Source organism: Mobula birostris, chromosome X (genome assembly GCF_030028105.1).
Source record: "Mobula birostris isolate sMobBir1 chromosome X, sMobBir1.hap1, whole genome shotgun sequence".
Lineage (NCBI taxonomy): Eukaryota > Metazoa > Chordata > Chondrichthyes > Myliobatiformes > Myliobatidae > Mobula > Mobula birostris.
The window spans coordinates 13,978,792-13,999,478 of NC_092402.1; the positions used below are offsets into that span (position 1 = coordinate 13,978,792).

Genomic DNA, 20,687 nt, shown 5'->3' on the forward strand with positions numbered 1-20,687 from the left:
GCAGTGGATGTGATCTATATGGATTTTAGTAAGGCATTTGACAAGGTTCCACACGGTAGGCTTATTGAGAAAGTTAGAAGGCATGGGATCCAGGGAAGTTTGGCCAGGTGGATTCAGAATTGGCTTGCCTGCAGAAGGCAGAGGGTGGTGGTGGAGGGAGTACATTCAGATTGGAGGATTGTGACTAGTGGTGTCCCACAAGGATCTGTTCTGGGACCTCTACTTTTCGTGATTTTTATTAACGACCTGGATGTGGGGGTAGAAGGGTCGATTGGCAAGTTTGCAGACGACACAAAGGTTGGTGGTGTTGTAGATAGTGTAGAGGATTGTCAAAGATTGCAGAGAGACATTGATAGGTTGCAGAAGTGGGCTGAGAAGTGGCAGATGGAGTTCAACCCGGAGAAGTGTGAGGTGGTACACTTTGGAAGGACAAACTCCAAGGCAGAGTACAAAGTAAATGGCAGGATACTTGGTAGTGTGGAGGAGCAGAGGGATCTCAGGGTACATGTCCACAGATCCCTGAAAGTTGCCTCACAGGTGGATAGGGTAGTTAAGAAAGCTTATGGGGTGTTAGCTTTCATAAGTCGAGGGATAGAGTTTAAGAGTCGCGATGTAATGATGCAGCTCTATAAAACTCTGGTTAGGCCACACTTGGAGTATTGTGTCCAGTTCTGCTCACCTCACTATAGGAAGGATGTGGAAGCATTGGAAAGGGTACAGAGGAGATTTACCAGGATGCTACCTGGTTTAGAAGGTATGCATTATGATCAGAGATTAAGGGAGCTAGGGCTTTCCTCTTTGGAGAGAAGGAGGATGAGAGGAGACATGATAGAGGTGTACAAGATAATAAGAGGAATAGATAGAGTGGATAGCCAGCGCCTCTTCCCTAGGGCACCACTGCTCAATACAAGAGGACATGGCTTTAAGGTAAGGGGTGGGAAGTTCAAGGGGGATATCAGAGGAAGTTTTTTACTCAGAGAGTGGTTGGTGCGTGGAATGCACTGTCTGAGTCAGTGGTGGAGGCAGATACACTCGTGAAGTTTAAGAGACTACTAGACAGGTATATGGAGGAATTTAAGCGGGGTGGGGGGGGCTGATATGGGAGGCAGGGTTTGAGGGTCGGCACAACATTGTGGGCCCAAGGGCCTGTACTGTGCTGTACTATTCTATGTTCTGTTCTATACTAGCCCCAGCAACATCTATATAGCAGCACTTATTTGAAGCCCTGAAGACCATCAATGACCCTCAGCCACAATGAATATATCTCCTGTGGGCTCTGTTCTTCACCAGCCTGTCTACGGCCCACCAACCCCATTCGAGCACTCCACCCAGTCCCGTCATTCAGTAGCAACAGTCTCCAGGTACAGGGATGATAGTATGCCAGACCATATGTGCTGAGAACTAACAACTTTACAAGTTCTTCCTAGGGAACACTGCTAGAGGAACCTGGTAATGGAGTTATGTGAACTTTGCAATTTGACATCTCTGTATGTACGTATATGCAGATGTTCAGTGTGTCCCCTCGTGTTCCCTCGTGGTTACATTTCTGATTCTGGAAAACTTTGGAAGCTTCTCTGGTGCTGCATCATTTGAATAGGAGTTATCTTATTGGTTGACTCTTATCTGCAAAGTTGAATGGAATGTTTCTTATCTATGGGTATAAAAGATCTGACCATGCATCGACACCACCTTCTTTTTGTTTCCTCTCCCTTCACTTACTAGACCTCTATCATTGCCCATTTTTCAATGTTCTTTGTCCTATTCATCACAAAGTGCCGTGTCTCCATTGTTCTATTAACACTGTGCAATGCCCTGGTTAAGATTTTTGCAGCTGTGCTGTGGGTATTTTATTTTAGCAGTTCTGTAAGAGCAGTCTGTGTCCTGTTTTTAGCATGTTTGGGTTTGAGCTAAAGATAAGGGGCTGTGTTGTTCAACTTAGGAATGCTGTGTCAGCCAGTCTAGTCAGTGGAATTAGAAAGTTAGAGAGAATGCACAGCGGAGAGGTTTTTGGTGACTGACACTGGTGTGGGTCAAGGTCTTTTTGGTGGGAGATGGGAGAAGATAGGAGGGAAGATGGCTGAGGATGCTGTCCCTGTTGCCCGAGGTGCTTTGTGCAGATGAATGGCTTTAAGGAGGAAGGGTCAGTACTCCCGTGGGGGAACCTTTGTTCGAGGTGGATTTTGAGAGACATTTGGAAGATGGTGTGTGCTTTCACACAGACTGTGGGTCCAGTGCATGAGTTATAGACAACTTCAAAATGAACTCCACATGTGCACATTTGGACTGGATTAACTATAATGGGCTCCTTTTATTTTTTTCCTTTTCTTTATCCTAACTGTTCAATAAAGCTGACATTTGTAAATATTCTTTCTTTATAATTGTATGCAATGTACGGTCTGTTATTTCTTGCTGACAGGTAATTGCATGGGGGTAGTAGTTACACAGTATTCACACAGATTGGGATTCGGGTGGGCGAGACATCCCAACTTCCTGGGTTTGGTGGAACCCAAGTCGTATCAACCTTAGTCATACTAGAGTATGAGAAAAGTGGTTTTCTCACCTCTGAGTCTGGTGGTTGTTAGCGAGGGTCTAATGAGCCGGTAAAAAAGGGGTTTCATTGTGGGGGTTTGTGCGGGATTGGATTCGCTGAACACTGTGTAATTGCTCTAAGAATTGATTAAGTGGTTTGCCTGTTAAACTATTGTCTGGGAAAGCCATTAAAATACATGATGACGGATGCCACAGGGATTAAGTGTTGGTGTGATTCAAATAGATAATCAAATAGATTACCTGTAACACATGCTTGTGTTCTGAGTGGATATCCACTGCCCAGATGAATTGCTGATAACAGCTTTAAATTGGGTTCCAGTATTAGAGAAGGTTAGGATCATGGAATGGCAGTTTGACCAAACGGTGGGCAAAGGTGTTGTTTTAGTTCAGACAGGAGTGGATCTGCCTGTTACGGCTGGGGTACCCGGAGAGGCGGGGCCAAGGGCTGTCTGTACTTTTAGAGAAGAGAGGAGTGTAGGCGAGGGGCCAAATTGATTTTCCCGTAGCTGAGGGTGGAGACTTTAAAGACAAGTTGCTCTCGTTTCTTCGGAGTGAGGGAAAGAAGATGTCTAATTGGAAGGTCGAATGAGTCCTTCAGCGGTTGATTTAAATTCTGAGCTTGTTTTGACTATTATATCACTGGTTGATAAATGCAGAAGTGTATCTGTGGGGAGCCAAAGTTATTGTAGGTGGGAGTGTTCTCTGGGGTCAAGCCCACACCCAGTGAGGAAGAAAAATATGAGGTTTGGGCTGAGCAGACATCTCAGTTACTGAATCAATGGCAGTGCTCAGATAATACGAAAAAACAGAGTCTGGTAGAGAGCTTAAAGGGCCCAGCGGCTGATAGGGCAAGGTTCCTAAAGGCAGAAAATCCATTAGACATGGCAGCTAATGACCTGCAAGCTCTTGAAGATGCTTTTGGCACTGCTGGAAGTGCAGCCGATCTTAGTTTGAAGTTTAGGCACACATTCCAGAAGGAAGGAGAGAAGTTGTCTGCCTACCTTTTCAGGTTAGAGAAGCTGTTACAGAGTTTGTGCCACAAAGGGGGCATTCAGCTGTCTGAGAGGAATTGCTTGAGGATGGAGCTAGTTGTGAAGAAGTGTGCTGTTACATACGTGATAGCTTTACCTATCCAAATGATCCGCAAAATGTGCCCTCCTCCATCTTTTACTGAGTTACCCAAGAGAAATTAGAGAGGAGGAAAATGGGGTGGAGGAGCAGGAGACCTCTGACAGCAGAGCAAGGTCTTCGGTGTTAGACTCTGTTTCTAAAGCGACCCCTGATGCCACAGAAATGGGCATTTTGCAAGATGTCATGAACGATCTGAGAGATAAGGTATTTTGGATGACATTGGCTGGTGCTGCCACCAAGCATAACAAGGCCGATAGGAAGCTGGGTCTACTGGTGGGATGTACTAAAGGGAGGGCTGCTACTGAGCACGGAAGTGACTGGTATTTTCTGTTACAACTGTGGAGGAGATTGACATTTCAAGCGGGAGTGTGAAGGAGAGGAAAATCTTCAGAAGGTAAGTCAGCGATTAATCAAACAGTGAAGAGGTAAGACTATGGAGGGACCCAGTTAGGGAATGGGCTGACGTGTCAGCGAGGACACGCTCCTATCAGTTTATCAAGGGAAATACTAAAATACAAAACACTATTCCTGAAGGTTTAGTGGGACCAAACTCTGATGTAACCATACGGATTAAAGGTGTTTATGCTAGAGCTGTACTTGACACAGGTTCTCAAGCTACTTTGCTTTATAGATCCTTTCACAACCGGTATTTGATGCATTTACCATTTACGCCACTCAGTGCCTTAGAGATTCAGGGGCTTAGTACTGATGAGTACCCGTACGATGGCTACTTATTGAAACTGGAGTTTTCGGAAGCAGATGTTGGAGTAACTAAGACTATTGACAGACCAGTGTTGGGCTGCCCAGATTGGGTCAAAGGGGTGGAGCTTCCACTTTTGTGGGAACAAATACTTCCATTGTGAGAAGGCTCATGGGAGCAAGCAAGGAGAGAAATGGATAGAACTTTTTGAAAACCTTGTCCATTTCACCCTGTGTTCAGAGCTGCTTTGGAGAAGGTGCAAGTTCCTCCTAAGAAGCATGATGAGCAGAAATGAGGAACTGTGATACACCCTGTCTAAACCTGTCACTGTCAATTTGATTACTCCAGGAGTACTTGCCGCAGTATTACACTGACTGAGGACACCCCTTTCCGAGAGATGTCTTGCCGGTCAGCACCAGTGGAGCTTGGAGATGTTTGGCAGCACCTGCTTAAACTGAAGGAAGTTCGGTCATAGAGTGGGGTACTGAGTTGCTGGAAGAGATAAATGATAGACGGGGAGGCATACTCTCCTAGACAGGAAGGGTCACAAGGGGTGGTTGAAGCTGGAGGAGCTGAAGATAGGATAAGGAGGTCTCAAAGCATCAGGAAACCTCCACACAGGCTGGCCTATGAAGCACAGGGGTAACAGATTGTTGCGTCTATCCCCCCAGTGAGAGATGTCACTACCATTTACAAATGGATTGGAGGTCATGACATCACAAAATTCCTTTAAGAAATGTCATTAAGGATGGGTTGGTAAATTTCAAAGTCATGAAGACATGAATATTTTTGGTGGGGTTAAGATTTTTATTGCTATGCTATAATATTTTTCATTTTAGCAGTTCTGCAAGAGCAGTCTGTTCTGCTTTTAGGATGTTTGCGCTTGAGCTAAAGATAAGGAGCTATGTGGTTCAACTTAGGAATGTTGTGTCAGCCAATCAGGATAGTGGAACTGGGGGAAGGTTCTAGAGAATGGTGGGCGGAGAGGTTTTTGCAACGGACACTGGTGTGGATCAAGATCTTTTTGGCAGGAGCTGGGAGAAGACAGGAGGGAAGATAGCTGAGGATGCTGTCCCTGTTGTACAAGGTGCTTTGTGCAGATGAATGGCTTCAAGAAGGAAGGACCAATACTCCCTTGGGGGAGCCCACTTGTTCGAGGTGGATTTTGAGTGACATTCGGAAGGTGGTGTGTGCTTTCCTGCAGACCATGGGTCCAGCTCGAGAGTTAAGAACAACTTCAAGATGAGCTCCAACTTTGTGCACATTTGGACTGGGTTAACTGTGATGGGCCCTTTTATTTTTTTTTTCTTTTCTTTTTCTTACTAACTGTTTGATAAACCTGACATTTGTTTGTATAGTTTATAATTGTATGCAGTCATGATCTGTTATTTCTTGCCAACGATTAATTGCATGGGGGTAGTAGTTACATAGTATTCACACAGATCAAGGTTTGGTGGGCGAGACATCCCAACTTCCTGGGTTTGGTGGGACTCAGGTCACATCGACCCTAGATGTGCGGAGTGTGTAAAAGGTGGTTTTCTCATCGCTGAGTCCGGTGGCTGTTATCGAGGGGCTAACGAGCCATGTCTCTAGAGACGCCTGGTAAAAAGGGGTTTTACTTAATAAAATGAACATGAAGCAACAGGTTTTGTGCCTCCTTCTTGATTTCCAAAAGACCTTGGGTTAAAAACGTCAGAATTCAACAATTCTTCCTAGTTCCTATCATGATCGTTCTCATCATCCTGGCCGCTGGAACATCTCACCACCTGCTACCGATCGCCGCCACATCGCAGAGTTCCCTGCTGTCAGCTGCATTGCAGATGTTACTTACAGGGAGACATCACCTCCATTTGCTTCAGCCCACAGAAGCAGGGAGAGGTATTTAGAGTCATAGGAAACCACAGTAAAAAATGGATCTTTATGATTAAAGGTATTTGTCTACATTTTTCAGGTGTTCGGACACTGCTCCATGTCCTCCCTATGCTGACCCCTCAGTAGTGCGCAGCAACTCAATAGATGGAAACGCCGACTCTTTAATCTTCTCCATGGATGCTGCCCCACTTGCTGAGTTCCTTTAGCATTTCGTATGTGTTAATCTGGATTTCCAGTATCCGCAGAATCGCTTGTGCTTAGAATTTAATGGATATCTTGAGAGGAACTTTCATTAGCTCGGCAGTTTTCCCAAACCACAGAAGCCTTGCATTTCTATAGTGCCTTTGTGTCTCTTTCAAGACACTGAAGCACTTTGGAACTCTGTCATGGATGGTGCCAAGTCCGGCTGTGAAAGAAGGAGGCTTGTGCAAAGGGCCAGCAACCCCATCTTGTAAAAACACAGAGCTGTAGAAATGCCAACAGAAGCTCCAAAGGCCTCATCCCAGGGAGAGGAAGGATCTTCGACTAGAAATCATATGAAGTTGTGTGGTGAAAGCAGAAGTCACAGGGCCAATCAACCTTCTATTGGCCCAGGACAGAGGACTCTGCCAAGCTGCTGTTGGTGACCTTTGACCCAGTAGGGGTGATGGGCTAAGAAGAAGAAGAAACACTTTGGAATTGCAGTCACTGGTGACAATGTGGAGAACTCACAGCCATCTTCAACACGCAGTAACAAACTGATAATTCACACTGCCCAGGACATGGAATAACAACCCTCTTTCTCCTTCAAAACAGTGCAATGGGAACTTTTATTTTATTTTATTTAGAGATACAGTGTGGAGTAGGCCCTTCCGGCCCCAGCAACCCCCAACAAGCCCGATTTCAACCCTAACCTAATCATGGGACAAGTTACAATGACCAATTAACCTACTCAGCATTTAGGACCCAGTATTAATCACTTTTAAGCTTAGGTTCTGTTAGGGATGATTCTGGAATTGCAGCATTATGGATAGGATAATTATAGATGAACTAAAATGAGAAGCAGGAAATAAAACATGCACGACTTAACTTCTAACGAAAACTTTGAGGTTAGCGACACCAATCGCTGAGTGTGGGATTTTCGGCTTCTGTCCCATTGAAGCTACATAGGGGAAAACAACAGGACCTGCAACTTTCAATTGTTGAAGGCACATTCTGCCACTTAATGCATAGTTCAGGACAGATCTGTCTTGCACTTAACCTTATGGTTTATTTGGTTATTATATTTGTTTACTGTGATACAGCGTGGAATAGGCCCTTCTGACCCTGCAATTCCCCAATTTAATCTTAGCCTAATCACGGGACAATTGATAATGCCCAAATAACATACCAAATGGTGCGTCTTTGGACTGTGGGAGGAAGCTGGAAAACCCAGAAGATACCCAAGTTGTCACAGGGAGAATGTATAAGCCGGGAATTGAACCCGGGTCGCTGGTACTATAATAGCATTGTGCTGACCACTCCAGTACCATGTTGCCCACACGGTTAGTTGTATATTCATGAAGCCATCCCTCAACACTGTAACAAATGGGTACGTTTTGGATGTCTGGAGTTTTGAGGCTTTTGGAACAGACAACAATATTGAATATTCAAAGGGGTTCTGCTAGTGCGATGAGCTATCATTGTAAATACAGTATATAATTCTGTAAATTTACCTAATTATATTCAAAATGTTAAGTAGGTGGTTATAGCAATTGAAACTGTAGGTATTAGTTTATTGTTATCTGTATAAAACATCTTGTCCAGGGAGTGAGATTCTCTTGGATTCTCCTAGACTCACTCTCTCCTGGAGGTTTGCTGTGTGAATAAAGACTTAGATTTCCCAGTTACAACTTCTGTGTGGTACAGTTATAGTCAGTCACAGCGGGTCCCAGATAAAAACAAACAAAACGTGAACTCACTAAAAAAAAACCCAAGTCCAAACCAGGATGTTTAATATATAATCAGTTGTAAGTTATAAGGTTTATAATTGCTTATGCAACACCACTGACCCCCCTCCCCGCCCCCCACAGCATTCAATAAGTGGTAATACCTGTTCCCTGAGGCGTTCCTGTTGCCCTCGAATTGCGGTGGCGTGGTGAGGATACTTGTGCTTCAGGTGATCTAGGAATGCCTCCCTCTTCCTCTCCATGTCCGACTTCTGCATGCCAGTGAGAGCCTCCAGGCTTTGCGCGGCGATGACTGTGTGCCGCCGCTCCGAGGTGTGTACCAAGCCCACGTTGGAAAAGCGCCGGGTACCGTTCCCCAGGGTTCGGTACTCCCTGGGGTACTCGGCATCATCCGCGGAGATCATGTGCGAGCTGGACTTGTCCGAATCTGCAGAGGGGAACCAGAAGAGACAGGTCACTGAGAGCACTCGTGTTGCTTCAGGCCATTGGCCACATCCCAGACTGGGAATGAGAGGGGATGAGGAACATTGGATGCTCTGGGCCTGTACTCTTGGGAGTTTAGAAGAATGAGTGGGGAGTCTCATTGAAACCTATTGAATATTGAAAGGCCTAGATAGAGTGGACATGGAGAGGATGTTTCCTATAGTGGGGGAGTCTAGGACCAGAAGGCACAGCCTCAGAATATAAGGACAGCCCTTTAGAACACAGATAGGAGGAATTTCTTTAAGAAAAGGGTGGTGAATCTGTGGAATTCATTGTCACAGACGGCTGTGGAGGCTAAGTCATTGGGTATATTTAAAGCAGAGGTTGATAGATTCTTGATTAATCAGGGCATCAAAGGTTACAGGGAGAAGGCAGGAGAATGGGGTTGAGAGGGAAAATAAATCAGCCATGATGGAATGGCAGAGCAGACTTGATGGGCTGACTGGACTAATTCTGCTTCTATGTCTTATGGGAGCACTTGCGCCCAACCTCAGGGAGGATGCTGGGCCTTTGGTCAGAATGGTAGCAGGAATAAGGTCAGGCAAGACCAAATTATCAACCACAGGGCAGTTGGGACCATGAAAATCTTCCAGTTTCTAAACAGTTGTATTCCGAAGGTAAACAAGACCAGCTTAGATGAGCATCTTGTTTGGCACGGACCAACTGGGATGAAGGGCCTGTTTCCATCACAGAAGGAAAGATTGAAGGAGCTGGAGGGACAGGGGATGAGAGGCAACTTAATACAGGTGTATTATATGAGACTATGAAAGGCATGGATAGTGGACAGCCAGTTCCTTTCTCCCAGGGTGACAATGGTCAATACCACAGAACATCCGCTTAAGGTGAGTGGAGGAAAGTTTGGGGGAGATGTTAGAGGTTTTTTTAAAAAACACAGATAATGGTGGGTGCATGGAACGCACTCCCAGGAGTAATGGTAGAGGCTGATACAATATGGACATTCAAGAGACTCTTAGACTGGCACCTGGATGACAGAGTAATGGAGGGTTAAGTGGGAGGGAAGGGTTAGATTGATCAAGCAGCATCTGTGGGGGAGAAAGGAATTGCCAGCATATTGGGTCAAAATGTCTTATGAGGGAAGGCCAAGCAGGCAACGGCTTTTTATTTCTTTGGAGCAAAGGAGGGTGAGAGTTGACTTGCTAGAGGTGCACATAGGTAAATATTGGGTTGTAGGCTGTGTAGAAGTGAAGGGTCAGGTCAATCGTGGAGTAGGTTTATATACTGTAGGCTGGCACAACATCGAGGGCTGAAGGGCCTGGACTGTGCTATACCTTTCTGTGGTCTCTGACCAAGACAAGTTCCACCCTAATGTGCAAGCGGAGACTGGGAGTTGGAAGTATGTTCATGGTGGGAAGCATATTTTGTCACCCTCTGGCCAGCAGGTGACCCCCCCCTAGTCCCTAGAAAAACACCCTCATGTACAGCATTTTCAACATCACTCAGCAATACCTCAACAATTACTTCAACCAATTCTCACTGATATTTCCTCTTAAGCTAAACAGCTTTCTACATATGTTACATGTAATTCTTGCTGAGAACTACTGATGAAATATAGATATCTCTTTGAACAATTCCACTCCTAGAGTACCACTTGCTAGCACATTTCACTCCTCTATGTGTCCGCTCCCAGTCTAACATTAAACCAGCCACAAAATGCGGCAAGTATCTCTGCCCTCTAATCGCCACACCACATCCTCCTTCACCAGATCAGAATCAGACCACATATCACCGACATTGTGTATTCCACAGACCAGCAAACACCGGCCGGCTTAGCGAACAGAGCGTTGGACACCCCTGCTGAAATCCGGAGGAAAACACACAGAGGGTGATCACAAAGCCGAGGAAAGAGGACCGGGTCGAGACAACAGAGACTTTTGGAGAAGAGAATTCGGTGGGTAATACCGTTCTGGCTGACCGGAAGTGCACTGACAGCGGTAAGCGTAAAGGAATTGGGTGCTTACTGTTCTGGCTAACAACAGATAGTGCAATCCCGGGTATATTACGATCGAGGAACGTGTTTGCAGACTGGATATTGAACTTTTTACTGCTGGACTTCGGCCACACTCCACCGTGATACAACACTTGGCGGCACGGGAGGTCGTTCTTGCCTGTGGCCATCGAACATGCAGCTCCTCCCGTGGAGAGTCAGACACCCTGAGCCAATAGATTGGTCCTGGACGTATTTTCCATCTGGCATAGTTTGTATTTTGGTGTTTGATTGTTGGGGTTGTTTGTATTGCTATACTTACACTCTATTCTTGGTTGGTGTGGCTGTAACAAAACCAAATTTCCCTCGGGATTAATAAAGTATATCTATCTATCTATCTATATGTGGTGAATTTGTAGTTTTGCAGCAACAGTACAGTGCAGTACTTAAAAAAATTACTATCAGTTAAAATTATATGTGCAAAAATAGAGCAAGAAGTATGGTAGCTTTCATGGGCCATTCAGTTATTTTACTTACTTATTTATTGAGATACAGTGCGGAATAGGCCCTTCTGGCCCTTTGAGCTACACCACCCAGCTACTCTTTATTTAATCCTAGCCTATTCTGGAGACAATGACCAACTAACCTACCAATGTCTTTGGACTGTGGGAGGAAACCAGAACACCCGGAGGAAACCCACGCAGTCACAGGTGGAACGTACAAACGGCAGCAGGAATTCAACCTGGGTTGCAGGTACTGAAAAGCGTTGTGTTAACTACTACACTGCTGTGACACACTAATCTGATGGTGGAGATGAACAAGCAGTTCCTATAACATTGAGTTTGCATCTTCAGGCTCCTGTACCTCCACCCTGATGGTAGCAATAAAAAGAGATCATATCCTGGGTGGGGGCAGGGGTCCTTAACGATGGATGCTGCCTTTTTGAGGCACGTCTTTTGGTGGGAAGGCCAGTACCCATGATGGAGCTGGCTGAGTTTACAACCCTCTGCAGTTTTTTCTGATCCTTCAGAGTGCTCTCCATAGAAATTTGTTACAGTCTTTGGTGGCATACCAAATCTCCTCATTAAAATTATGTGGTGCTGGAAGGGGTTACAGCTGCAAGATTCAGACTACATTGCCAGAGTAACAAGTTGCTTCCAAATGGATAAACTCACAATCCTGACAGAAAACAAAATAAAGGCATGTTTTTAAAAACGCAAACACGAGGAAATCTGCAGATGCTGGAATTTCAAGCGACACACATAAAACTTGCTGGTGAATGCAGCAGGCCATGCAGCATCCCTCTCACTATACCTCCCCCCCCCTTGTCTTTCTCCCCGGACCTCCTGTCCCATGATCCTCTCATATCCCCTTTGTCAATCACCTGTCCAGTTCTTGGCTCCATCCCTCCCCCTCCTGTCTTCTCCTATCATTTTGGATCTCCCCCTTCCCCTCCAACTTTCAAATCCCTTACTCACTCTTCCTTCAGTTAGTCCTGACGAAGGGTCTCGGCCTGAAATGTCGACTGTACCTCTTCCTACAGATGCTGCCTGGCCTGCTGCGTTCACCAGCAATTTTTGTGTGTCGCTTAAAGGCATGTTTTGCTTCAGTTCAGTCTGTACAGCTGAGATAAACAAGGGTCCTGACACATGGCTGGGCTGTATTAGATATGGTTTCTATATGCTTTTATCTTGTTGTAGAAAAACGTTAAGAAACAATGAGAAAGACTGAAGATGAGATCATAAAATTGCCAAAAATAAATCCAACACTCAGTGGCCACTAAATTAGGTACACCTGCTCGATAATCTAATCAGCCAATCATGTGGCAGCAACTCAATGCATAAAAGCATGAAGATATGGTCAAGAGGTTCAGTTGTTGTTCAGACCAGACATCAGAATGGGGAAAAAATGTGATCTAAGTGACTTTGACCATGGGATGGTGCCAGATGGGGTGGTTTGAGTATCTCAGAAACTGCTGATCTCCTAGGATTTCCATGCACAACAGTCTCTAGAGTTTGCAGAGAATGATGCGAAAAACCAAAACATCCAGTGAGTGGCTGTTCTATGGGTGAAAACACTGACAAGAAGGCAAAAGTAACTCAAATAATCATGTGTTACAACAGTGGTGTGTACAGGAGCATCTTGGAATACACAACACATCGAACCTCGATGTGGATGGTCTACAGCAGCAGAAGACCACATTGGGTTTCACTCCTGTGTGTATTTCAAAAGGGAATAGACAGCCAACCATAAATACATCTCCTGATCAAAGCTAACTTGGAATATAGAAGCCTGGAAATCCTGGAATAGAGTTAATTGTTGTAGAAGGTACAAAGGCTGAGGACTGCCCTAAATGAATCCTTTAAAATTATGAGATCCTGACAAAATAAAGCAGAGAAAATGTTTACAATGGCGACTGAGTCCTAAATTAAAGAGTGTATGGTAGCATAGCAGTTAGTGCGACACACTATTGCACTGTTCAATTCTGTTGCCTTCTGTATGGAGTTTGTATGTTCTCCCTGTGACTGTGTGGATTTCCTCCCACAGTCCAAAGATGTACCAGTTATTAGGTCATTGTAAATTGTCCTGTGATAAGGTTAGTGTTAAATAGGTGGTTGCTAGGCAGCAAAGCTTGTTGGGCCGGAAGGGCCTGTTCACTCCGTATCACTAAATAAATAATCTCAGTAAATAGAATACACTTTAAATATTGGTGTCTCCTTCAATTGCCACTACTGTTCATTGGTTTACTTATTCAGGGGCCAGTCACAGTTCCCTTCACCACTCACCAGAGTACATTAATGTAACTCCTTTTCATGCAACACACCATAGATTTCTAAAGATGCACAGTTATCAGAGTCTATTACATCCAGAGCACGAGTTCCACCAATCTGAAAAACCACTCTATCCGTCAAAATAGAAATATTTGACAGAGCATTACTGCTTGCTAAAAGATTTTTCTCTTCCTACAAGTGGATGGATACAAAAATAACAAGGGTCAGTTAAGAAAAAGCCGTCAATGATTACAAGGACACAGGCTCTTATCAGCAGACAGAAAAAAAGCTGATTCACCAGACAGGCCTGGGGAATGTACAAGATAATGGAATGCTGTAAAAAACCGTTGATTAATTTTGAACAAACTAAGCACATCATATGCAGCTATAGTCACAAAGTAACGTGGCTCCGTGCAATAACAACTTACATTTCTGTAGTATCTGACTTTGAGGGAGCAACATGACTGGATGTTTTTTGGCTGAATGGATATCAGACAGTGAGTGGGATGGGGGCTGTGCGGAGGCAAAATTCAAGGGAAACAGTCAAGGAGCCTCGTGAACACAGGATGGTGAGGTTTTGGCATTCTGGAAAGGACTTGGGGAGGAATGGACAAGGACGTACAGAATAAGTTGAGAAGGATGGCAGTAATAAACAGAGGCACTGACACCCTCTGAGGTTTCAGGTTGTAAGTCAATCGGCACAAGGTCAAAGTGATATTTGAAGAGACATTTTCCAGCCAATTCCTTTACTCTCCCCTCACATCCAACAGGTCAGTCTTCCAACTCATGGGAGTCATCATATGACCACCCCCCCATGCCTTAAAGCTTTTCTATTGGTCACCCAACTTGTCAATCATCTTACTGCCTCCCCCACTTCCTGTACCAATCAGGAAAGCCAATACTGTGTATTTTTTCACCATCAACCAAAGATTTCTTCTTCCCATATTCATTATCTCTACAATTATTAAACAATAGTATTAAAAAGAAAATCATGTCAGTACATTTTTGTCCCTAAATTGCACTTTTCATTCCCAGAAATCAGAGCAAGACTGGAGGGTTTGAAACCAGTCATTCTGATCCTGTGGCTATCAGTTGCCCTTTGGGTATCAGCTGGTTACCATGCATTGTGGAATTGGGCTCAAATGGTATTGATTAAAAGATAACAATTATTTCCTTTCCATCTGGGTAGCCTCCAGCCTGATGGCATAAACATTAATTTCTCTAAATTCTGCTAATCTCTTCTGCCTCCCTCCTTCTCTCTTTTTTTCATTCCCCAATCTGGTTACCCTCTCACCCCTTCTCATATACTTACCTGCTCAATACCATCCTCTAGTTCCACCATATCTTCTCTTTCTTTCATTGTCCACTTTCCTCTCCTATCAGAATTCTTCTTGTCTTTACCTCTTCCACCTATCACCTTCCAGTTTCTTACTTCACCAGCACCTCCCCCACACACCCACCTTCCTCCTCACCTGATCTCACCTGTCATCAGCCAATTTGTCCTCCTTTCCCTCTCCCCACTGTCTTATGCTGGATTCCAGTCCTGATGATGTATCAGGTCTTGGCCCAATGCATCGACTGTTCATTCCCAGCCACAGTTGCTGCCTGACCGACTGAGTTCCTCCAACATTTTGAGTGTGCTGGTAGAATTACCTCCAGGCCCAGGCTCCCTCTGCTGAGCACCCACTGCAATCACACTGGGGGGGGGTCTTAATTCAGGATTGTAACTGTTAATTGGTTTATTATTGTCACACATATCCAGGTACAGTGAAAAGCTTTATTCTGTATGGCATTCATACAGATCACTTTGAGGTGGTGTACAAGGGATAAAGAAGTAGCAGATTGCAGAGTATAGTGTAAAATTTACAAGAAAATGAAGTGAACGTAGACAAATAAAGTGCAAGGGCATGATGAGGCGGATTGTGAGATTGAGTTTATCATTATGAATCTCAATGCAGTATACAGTGACATATACCTACTTTGATGATAAAGTTACTTTGGCTTGACTTTGAAGTAAGGGGACCAGAGTTCAGAAGTTCAAAAGCAACTTTTCATTCCTACTCTTCTGATTAGAGTCATACAGAAACATACCCTTTAGCCCATCTAGTCCATGCAGAACTATTTAAACTGCCTACTCCCATCGACCTGCACCCGGATCATAGCCCTCCATACCTCTCTCATCCATTTACCTACCCAAACTTCTCTTAAACATTGAAATCAAACCTACGTCCACCACTTGAGCTGGCAGCTCATTCCACTCTCTCACCACCCACTGAGTGAAGAAGTTTCCCCTCATGTTTCCCTTAAACATTTCACCTTTCACCCTTAACCTATGCCCTCTACGTGTAGTTCCACATGACCTCAGTGGAAAAAGCCTGTTTGTATTTACCTTATCTATACCCCTTGTAACTTGATCTTGATGGAGCAGGTTGATTACTCCTGGTCCTATCTTCTTGTGGTGTGATAATTGCATTGGTCCACAATGAACTGCCTGACATACATCAAAGTTGCTGGGGAACGCAGCAGGCCAGGCAGTATCTCTAGGAAGAGGTACAGTCGACGTTTCAGGCTGAGACCCTTCGTCAGGACTAACTGAAGGAAGAGTTAGTAAGAGATTTGAAAGTGGGGGGGGAGGGGGAGATCCAAAATGATAAGAGAAGACAGGAGGGGGAGGGATGGAGCCAAGAGCTGGAAAGTTGATTGGCAAAAGGGATATGAGAGGATCATGGGATGGGAGGCCTAGGGAGAAAGAAAGGGGGAGGGGGGAAACCCAGAGAATGGGCAGGGAGTATAGTGAGAGGGACAGAGGGAGAAAAAGGAAAAAGAGAAAAAAAAAATAACGGATGGGGTACGAAGGGGAGGTGGGGCCTTAGCGGAAGTTAGAGAAGTCGATGTTCATGCCATCAGGTTGGAGGCTACCCAGACAGAATATAAGGTGTTGTTCCTCCAACCTGAGTGTGGCTTCATCTTTACAGTAGAGGAGGCTGTGGATAGACATGTCAGAATGGGAATGGGATGTGGAATTAAAATGTGTGGCCACTGGGAGATCCTGCTTTCTCTGGCGGACAGAGCGTAGGTGTTCAGCAAAACGATCTCCCAGCCTGCGTCAGGTCTCGCCAATATATAGAAGGCCACATCGGGAGCACCGGACACAGTATATCACCCCAGCCGACTCACAGGTGAAGTGTCGCCTCAGCTGGAAGGACTGTCTGGGGTCCTGAATGGTGGTAAGGGAGGAAGTGTAAGGGCATGTGTAGCACTTGTTCCGCTTACACGGATAAGTGCCGGGAGGGAGATCGGTGGGAAGGGTTGGGGGGGATGAATGGACAAGGGAGTTGCGTAGGGAGTGATCTCTGCGGAAAGCAGGGGGGCGGGGAAGGGAAAGATGTGCTTAGTAGTGGGATCCCGTTGGAGGTGGCGGAAGTTACGGAGAATTATATGTTGGACCTGGAGGCTGGTGGGGTGGTAGGTGAGGACAAGGGGAACCCTATTCCTAGTGGGGTGGCGGGAGGATGGAGTGAGAGCAGATGTGCGTGAAATGGGGGAGATGCGTTTGAGAGCAGAGTTGATGGTGGAAGAAGGGAAGCCCCGTTCTTTAAAAAAGGACATCTCCTTCGTCCTGGAATGAAAAGCCTCATCCTGAGAGCAGATGCGGCGGAGACGGAGGAATTGCGAGAAGGGGATGGCACTTTTGCAAGAGACAGGGTGAGAAGAGGAATAGTCCAGATAGCTGTGAGAGTCCGTAGGCTTGTAGTAGACATCAGTAGATAAGCTGTCTCCAGAGATAGAGACAGAAAGATCAAGAAAGGGGAGGGAGGTGTCGGAAATGGACCAGGTAAACTTGAGGGCATGGTGAAAGTTGGAGGCAAAGTTAATGAAGCCAACGAGCTCAGCATGCGTGCAGGAAGCAGCGCCAATACAGTCGTCGATGTAGCGAAGGAAAAGTGGGGGACAGATACCAGCATAGGCTTGGAACATAGATTGTTCCACAAAGCCAACAAAAAGGCAGGCATAGCTAGGACCCATACGGGTGCCCATAGCTACACCTTTAGTTTGGAGGAAGTGGGAGGAGCCAAAGGAGAAATTATTAAGAGTAAGGACTAATTCCTTACATACTTGTGTTAGATTTCACTGGAGACTCCAAAAGACATTAATGTGTACGTTTGAAGTGAACTACTTCAAAAGATTCTTGCAAAGATAAAAATATGGGGGTGTGATTCAACTGGTGAACGTAGAACATTACAGCTCAGCACAAGCCATGATGTTGTGCCAACCTTTAAACCTACTTTAAGTTCAATCTAACCCTTCCCTCCTGGCTAGCCCTCCATTTTCTATCATCCATATGTCTAAGAGTTTCTTAAGTGGCCCTAATATACCTGCCTCTACCACCACCCTGACAAGCACCAACCATTCCATGCACCAACCATTCTTTGTGTGAAGAACGTACCTCTGACATCCCCCCTATACTTTCCTCCAATCATTTTGAGATTATAAGGTGTTCTCTCAGACAGCCCGACTGCGAGAGGGGGCCAAAGGATCAACGTTCTGCACCATTAATATCTACACAATGAAAAGGCAAACAAGCTGAGATGAAGCAACACTGCTGAAAGATGATAAGCTCCAAAGTGAGGATTTAGGTTCCTACCAGAATGAGTGCATCACCCACACAGCTCTGGCTGCTGCTGATAGAGAGAAACAGATAAATCCAAGAAAAGACAAGTGCTCAGGGATGACACGTTGTTTAAACTGGGCTATTTTCTCTTGCATTGGTAAAACATTTAGCCTGACCCCAGATTCCACTAAGAGTCATGACAAATCATTTTTCGTTTTCTCCTCAAGTTTTTTTCAGTGTGTGCAGAAAATTGCAAATTAGACGTCCTGGTGACGAACGTGCAGTGTAAGAAGCCAGACTTTCACTAACATGGCTGCCAACTTGTGGTAAACCATATATATATATGTTGTAACTGGGTTACCTGTCTGGACATGCCCCTCTGCTGACTGCCCCTGTGGCTCCTCCCACAGACCCCTGAATAAAGACGATTGGGCCTTGGCTTCTCCCCTCAGTCCAGGGGCAGACACTCAGCATGCTGGAGGTCACATTTTACCACAAATAAAAGCCTTTCAGTATTTACTCTACTTCCAGTCTTTTGGAGTAATTGAAGGTGCATCACAACTCTAAAGAAGCTACATACATCACATGACTAGTGTCTTAGGGTCCTCTCGCTCCTGATCGCAACATTTCCAATGCTTGTATAATGAGTTTACCAGGTCTTTCTCAAGTTTACCAGAGTTGGCTCGAGTGTACCAGCCCTGTTTCCTGTAGTCCCTGGATCTCATGTTCCCCAGGTCTCCCTGGGCTGTCAGGTGCCAGCCATGGGGGTGGAGGGGTACTGTAATGAGTTCTCCAGGCCTGTGCGGGGAGCAAGAGGGTGCTTTGCTGCCAGGATTACTTAACACTTATTGTGGGGTGAACCGAGCAACACCGCAAGACAAAACAATCGCCAAAATTAGGACCCCATGATAAGGAAAATATAGTTCAAAGTAGACTTATTATCAAAGAACATATATGTAGCTATATACTACCTTGAAATTTGTTTTCTTGTGGGCATTCACAGTAGAACAAAGAGATACAACAGAATCAATGAAAAACTTCACACAAAGAAAGACTGGCAAACAACCAATGTGTAAAAGAAGAGAACTTAAAGAAAAAAGTAAATTGATAATACGGAGAACATAGTTGAAGAGTCCCTGACAGTTGTGGAATCAGTTCAGAGCCGAAGTGAGTGAAGTTATCCACGCTGGTCCAGGACTCTGATTGTTGAAGGGTAATAACTGTTCTTGAACTTGGTTGTGTGGGTCATGAGACTCCTGTACCGTCTTCTGATGGCAGCATGGACAGTGTCGATCTTTGATGATGTATGCTGCCCTCCCATGGCAGTGCTCCCTGCAGATGTGCTCAATGGTGGGAATGGCCTTTCCTGTGATGGACTGGGCTGCATCCATCATTTTTGCCGGCATTTCCGTTCCTGGGATTGTTCACCAACGTAGCTGCCAACCTTAGAGCAGAAGCTTTCTCACATGACTGCAGCCATAGGCTCCTCTTGCTCCATGTCCCAATGTTTCCAAGGCTGAACTGTTATTCTGTCTAGTCCCATCAACCTGCACCTGGACTATAGCCTCTATCACTCTCCCATCCATGTACAAATCCAAACTTCTCTTAAATGTTGAAATTGGACCCACATCCATCACTTCTGCTGGCAGCTGGTTCCACACTCTCACCACCCTCTGAATGAAGAAGTTCCCCCTCATGTTCCCCTTAAACATCTCACCTTTCACACTTAACCTATGACCTTGTCTCACCCAACCTCAGTGGAAAAAACCTGTTTGCATTTACCCAATCTATACTGCTCATAATTTTGTATACTTCTATTAAATCTCTCCTCCTCCTCCTAGGCTCCAGGGTGTAAAGTCCTAGCCTAGTTGACCTTTCCCTTTAACTCAGCTGCTCAAGTCCTAGTAACATCCTTTTCTGCACACTTTCAATCCCATTGATATCCTTCCTGTAGATAAGTGACCAGACTGCACACAATATTGTAAATTAGGCCTCACCAATGTCTTATAGAACTTCAACATAATGTCCCAACTCCTGTACTCAATACTTGATTTATGAAGGCCAATACAAAATATGTACGCAGTAAATGTGGTACTATTACCACACACATACCATGTACTTAGGTGGTGGGGTGGAAATATATCTCTAGCAAAGGAGGTGTAAGGCACTCTTTCCCTCTGCTAGCCTGCAGGTCACCCTTGGGCAAGGTGTAGCACCTGCTTAGCCCCCTGATCAGGGTCATGTGAAGCCATGGGAGCAGGTGGTGGATGGTCATATGAGCAGCCGGTGCAAATCACAAGTCCTGGTTACGTGACCACTGACACCAGGCAGACAATCTCGGAAGAGTATTGATAATGGCTGGGGTCACCCATCTTGTAAAGACACTGGCTCAGAAGAAGGTAATGGCAAACCACTTCTATAGAAAAATTTGCCAAGAACAATCATGGTCAAAGACCATGGCACATGACATGGCACATAATGATGATGATGATGAATGTACAAAATATTACCACATATAATCTGTACTCTGTGAACTGCACTCAAACAAAGAATTTCATTGTTCCCTAGTAGATATGATAATAATCTAAATGTGAATTATCTTTTACCCTTGTTTCTGTGTCCAGAAAGTTTATCTTTAATTCCTTGAGGCTATTGATCACTTTTACAATTTTGGCAACCTCACAAAGTATTAACA

General features: G+C 45.0%; 1 protein-coding gene across 10 annotated transcripts in view; it reads right to left on the bottom strand.

The window, feature by feature from the left end:
- Nucleotides 1–20,687, bottom strand: part of srcin1a (SRC kinase signaling inhibitor 1a) — a 577,643-nt gene that overhangs the window by 317,710 nt on the left and 239,246 nt on the right. For all 10 annotated transcript variants that reach the window (XM_072248748.1, XM_072248747.1, XM_072248743.1 and 7 more), the window contains one exon: nucleotides 8,325–8,608. In XM_072248748.1, coding sequence (XP_072104849.1) covers nucleotides 8,325–8,608 — 284 coding nt within the window. The remainder of the gene's footprint in view (nucleotides 1–8,324; nucleotides 8,609–20,687) is intronic.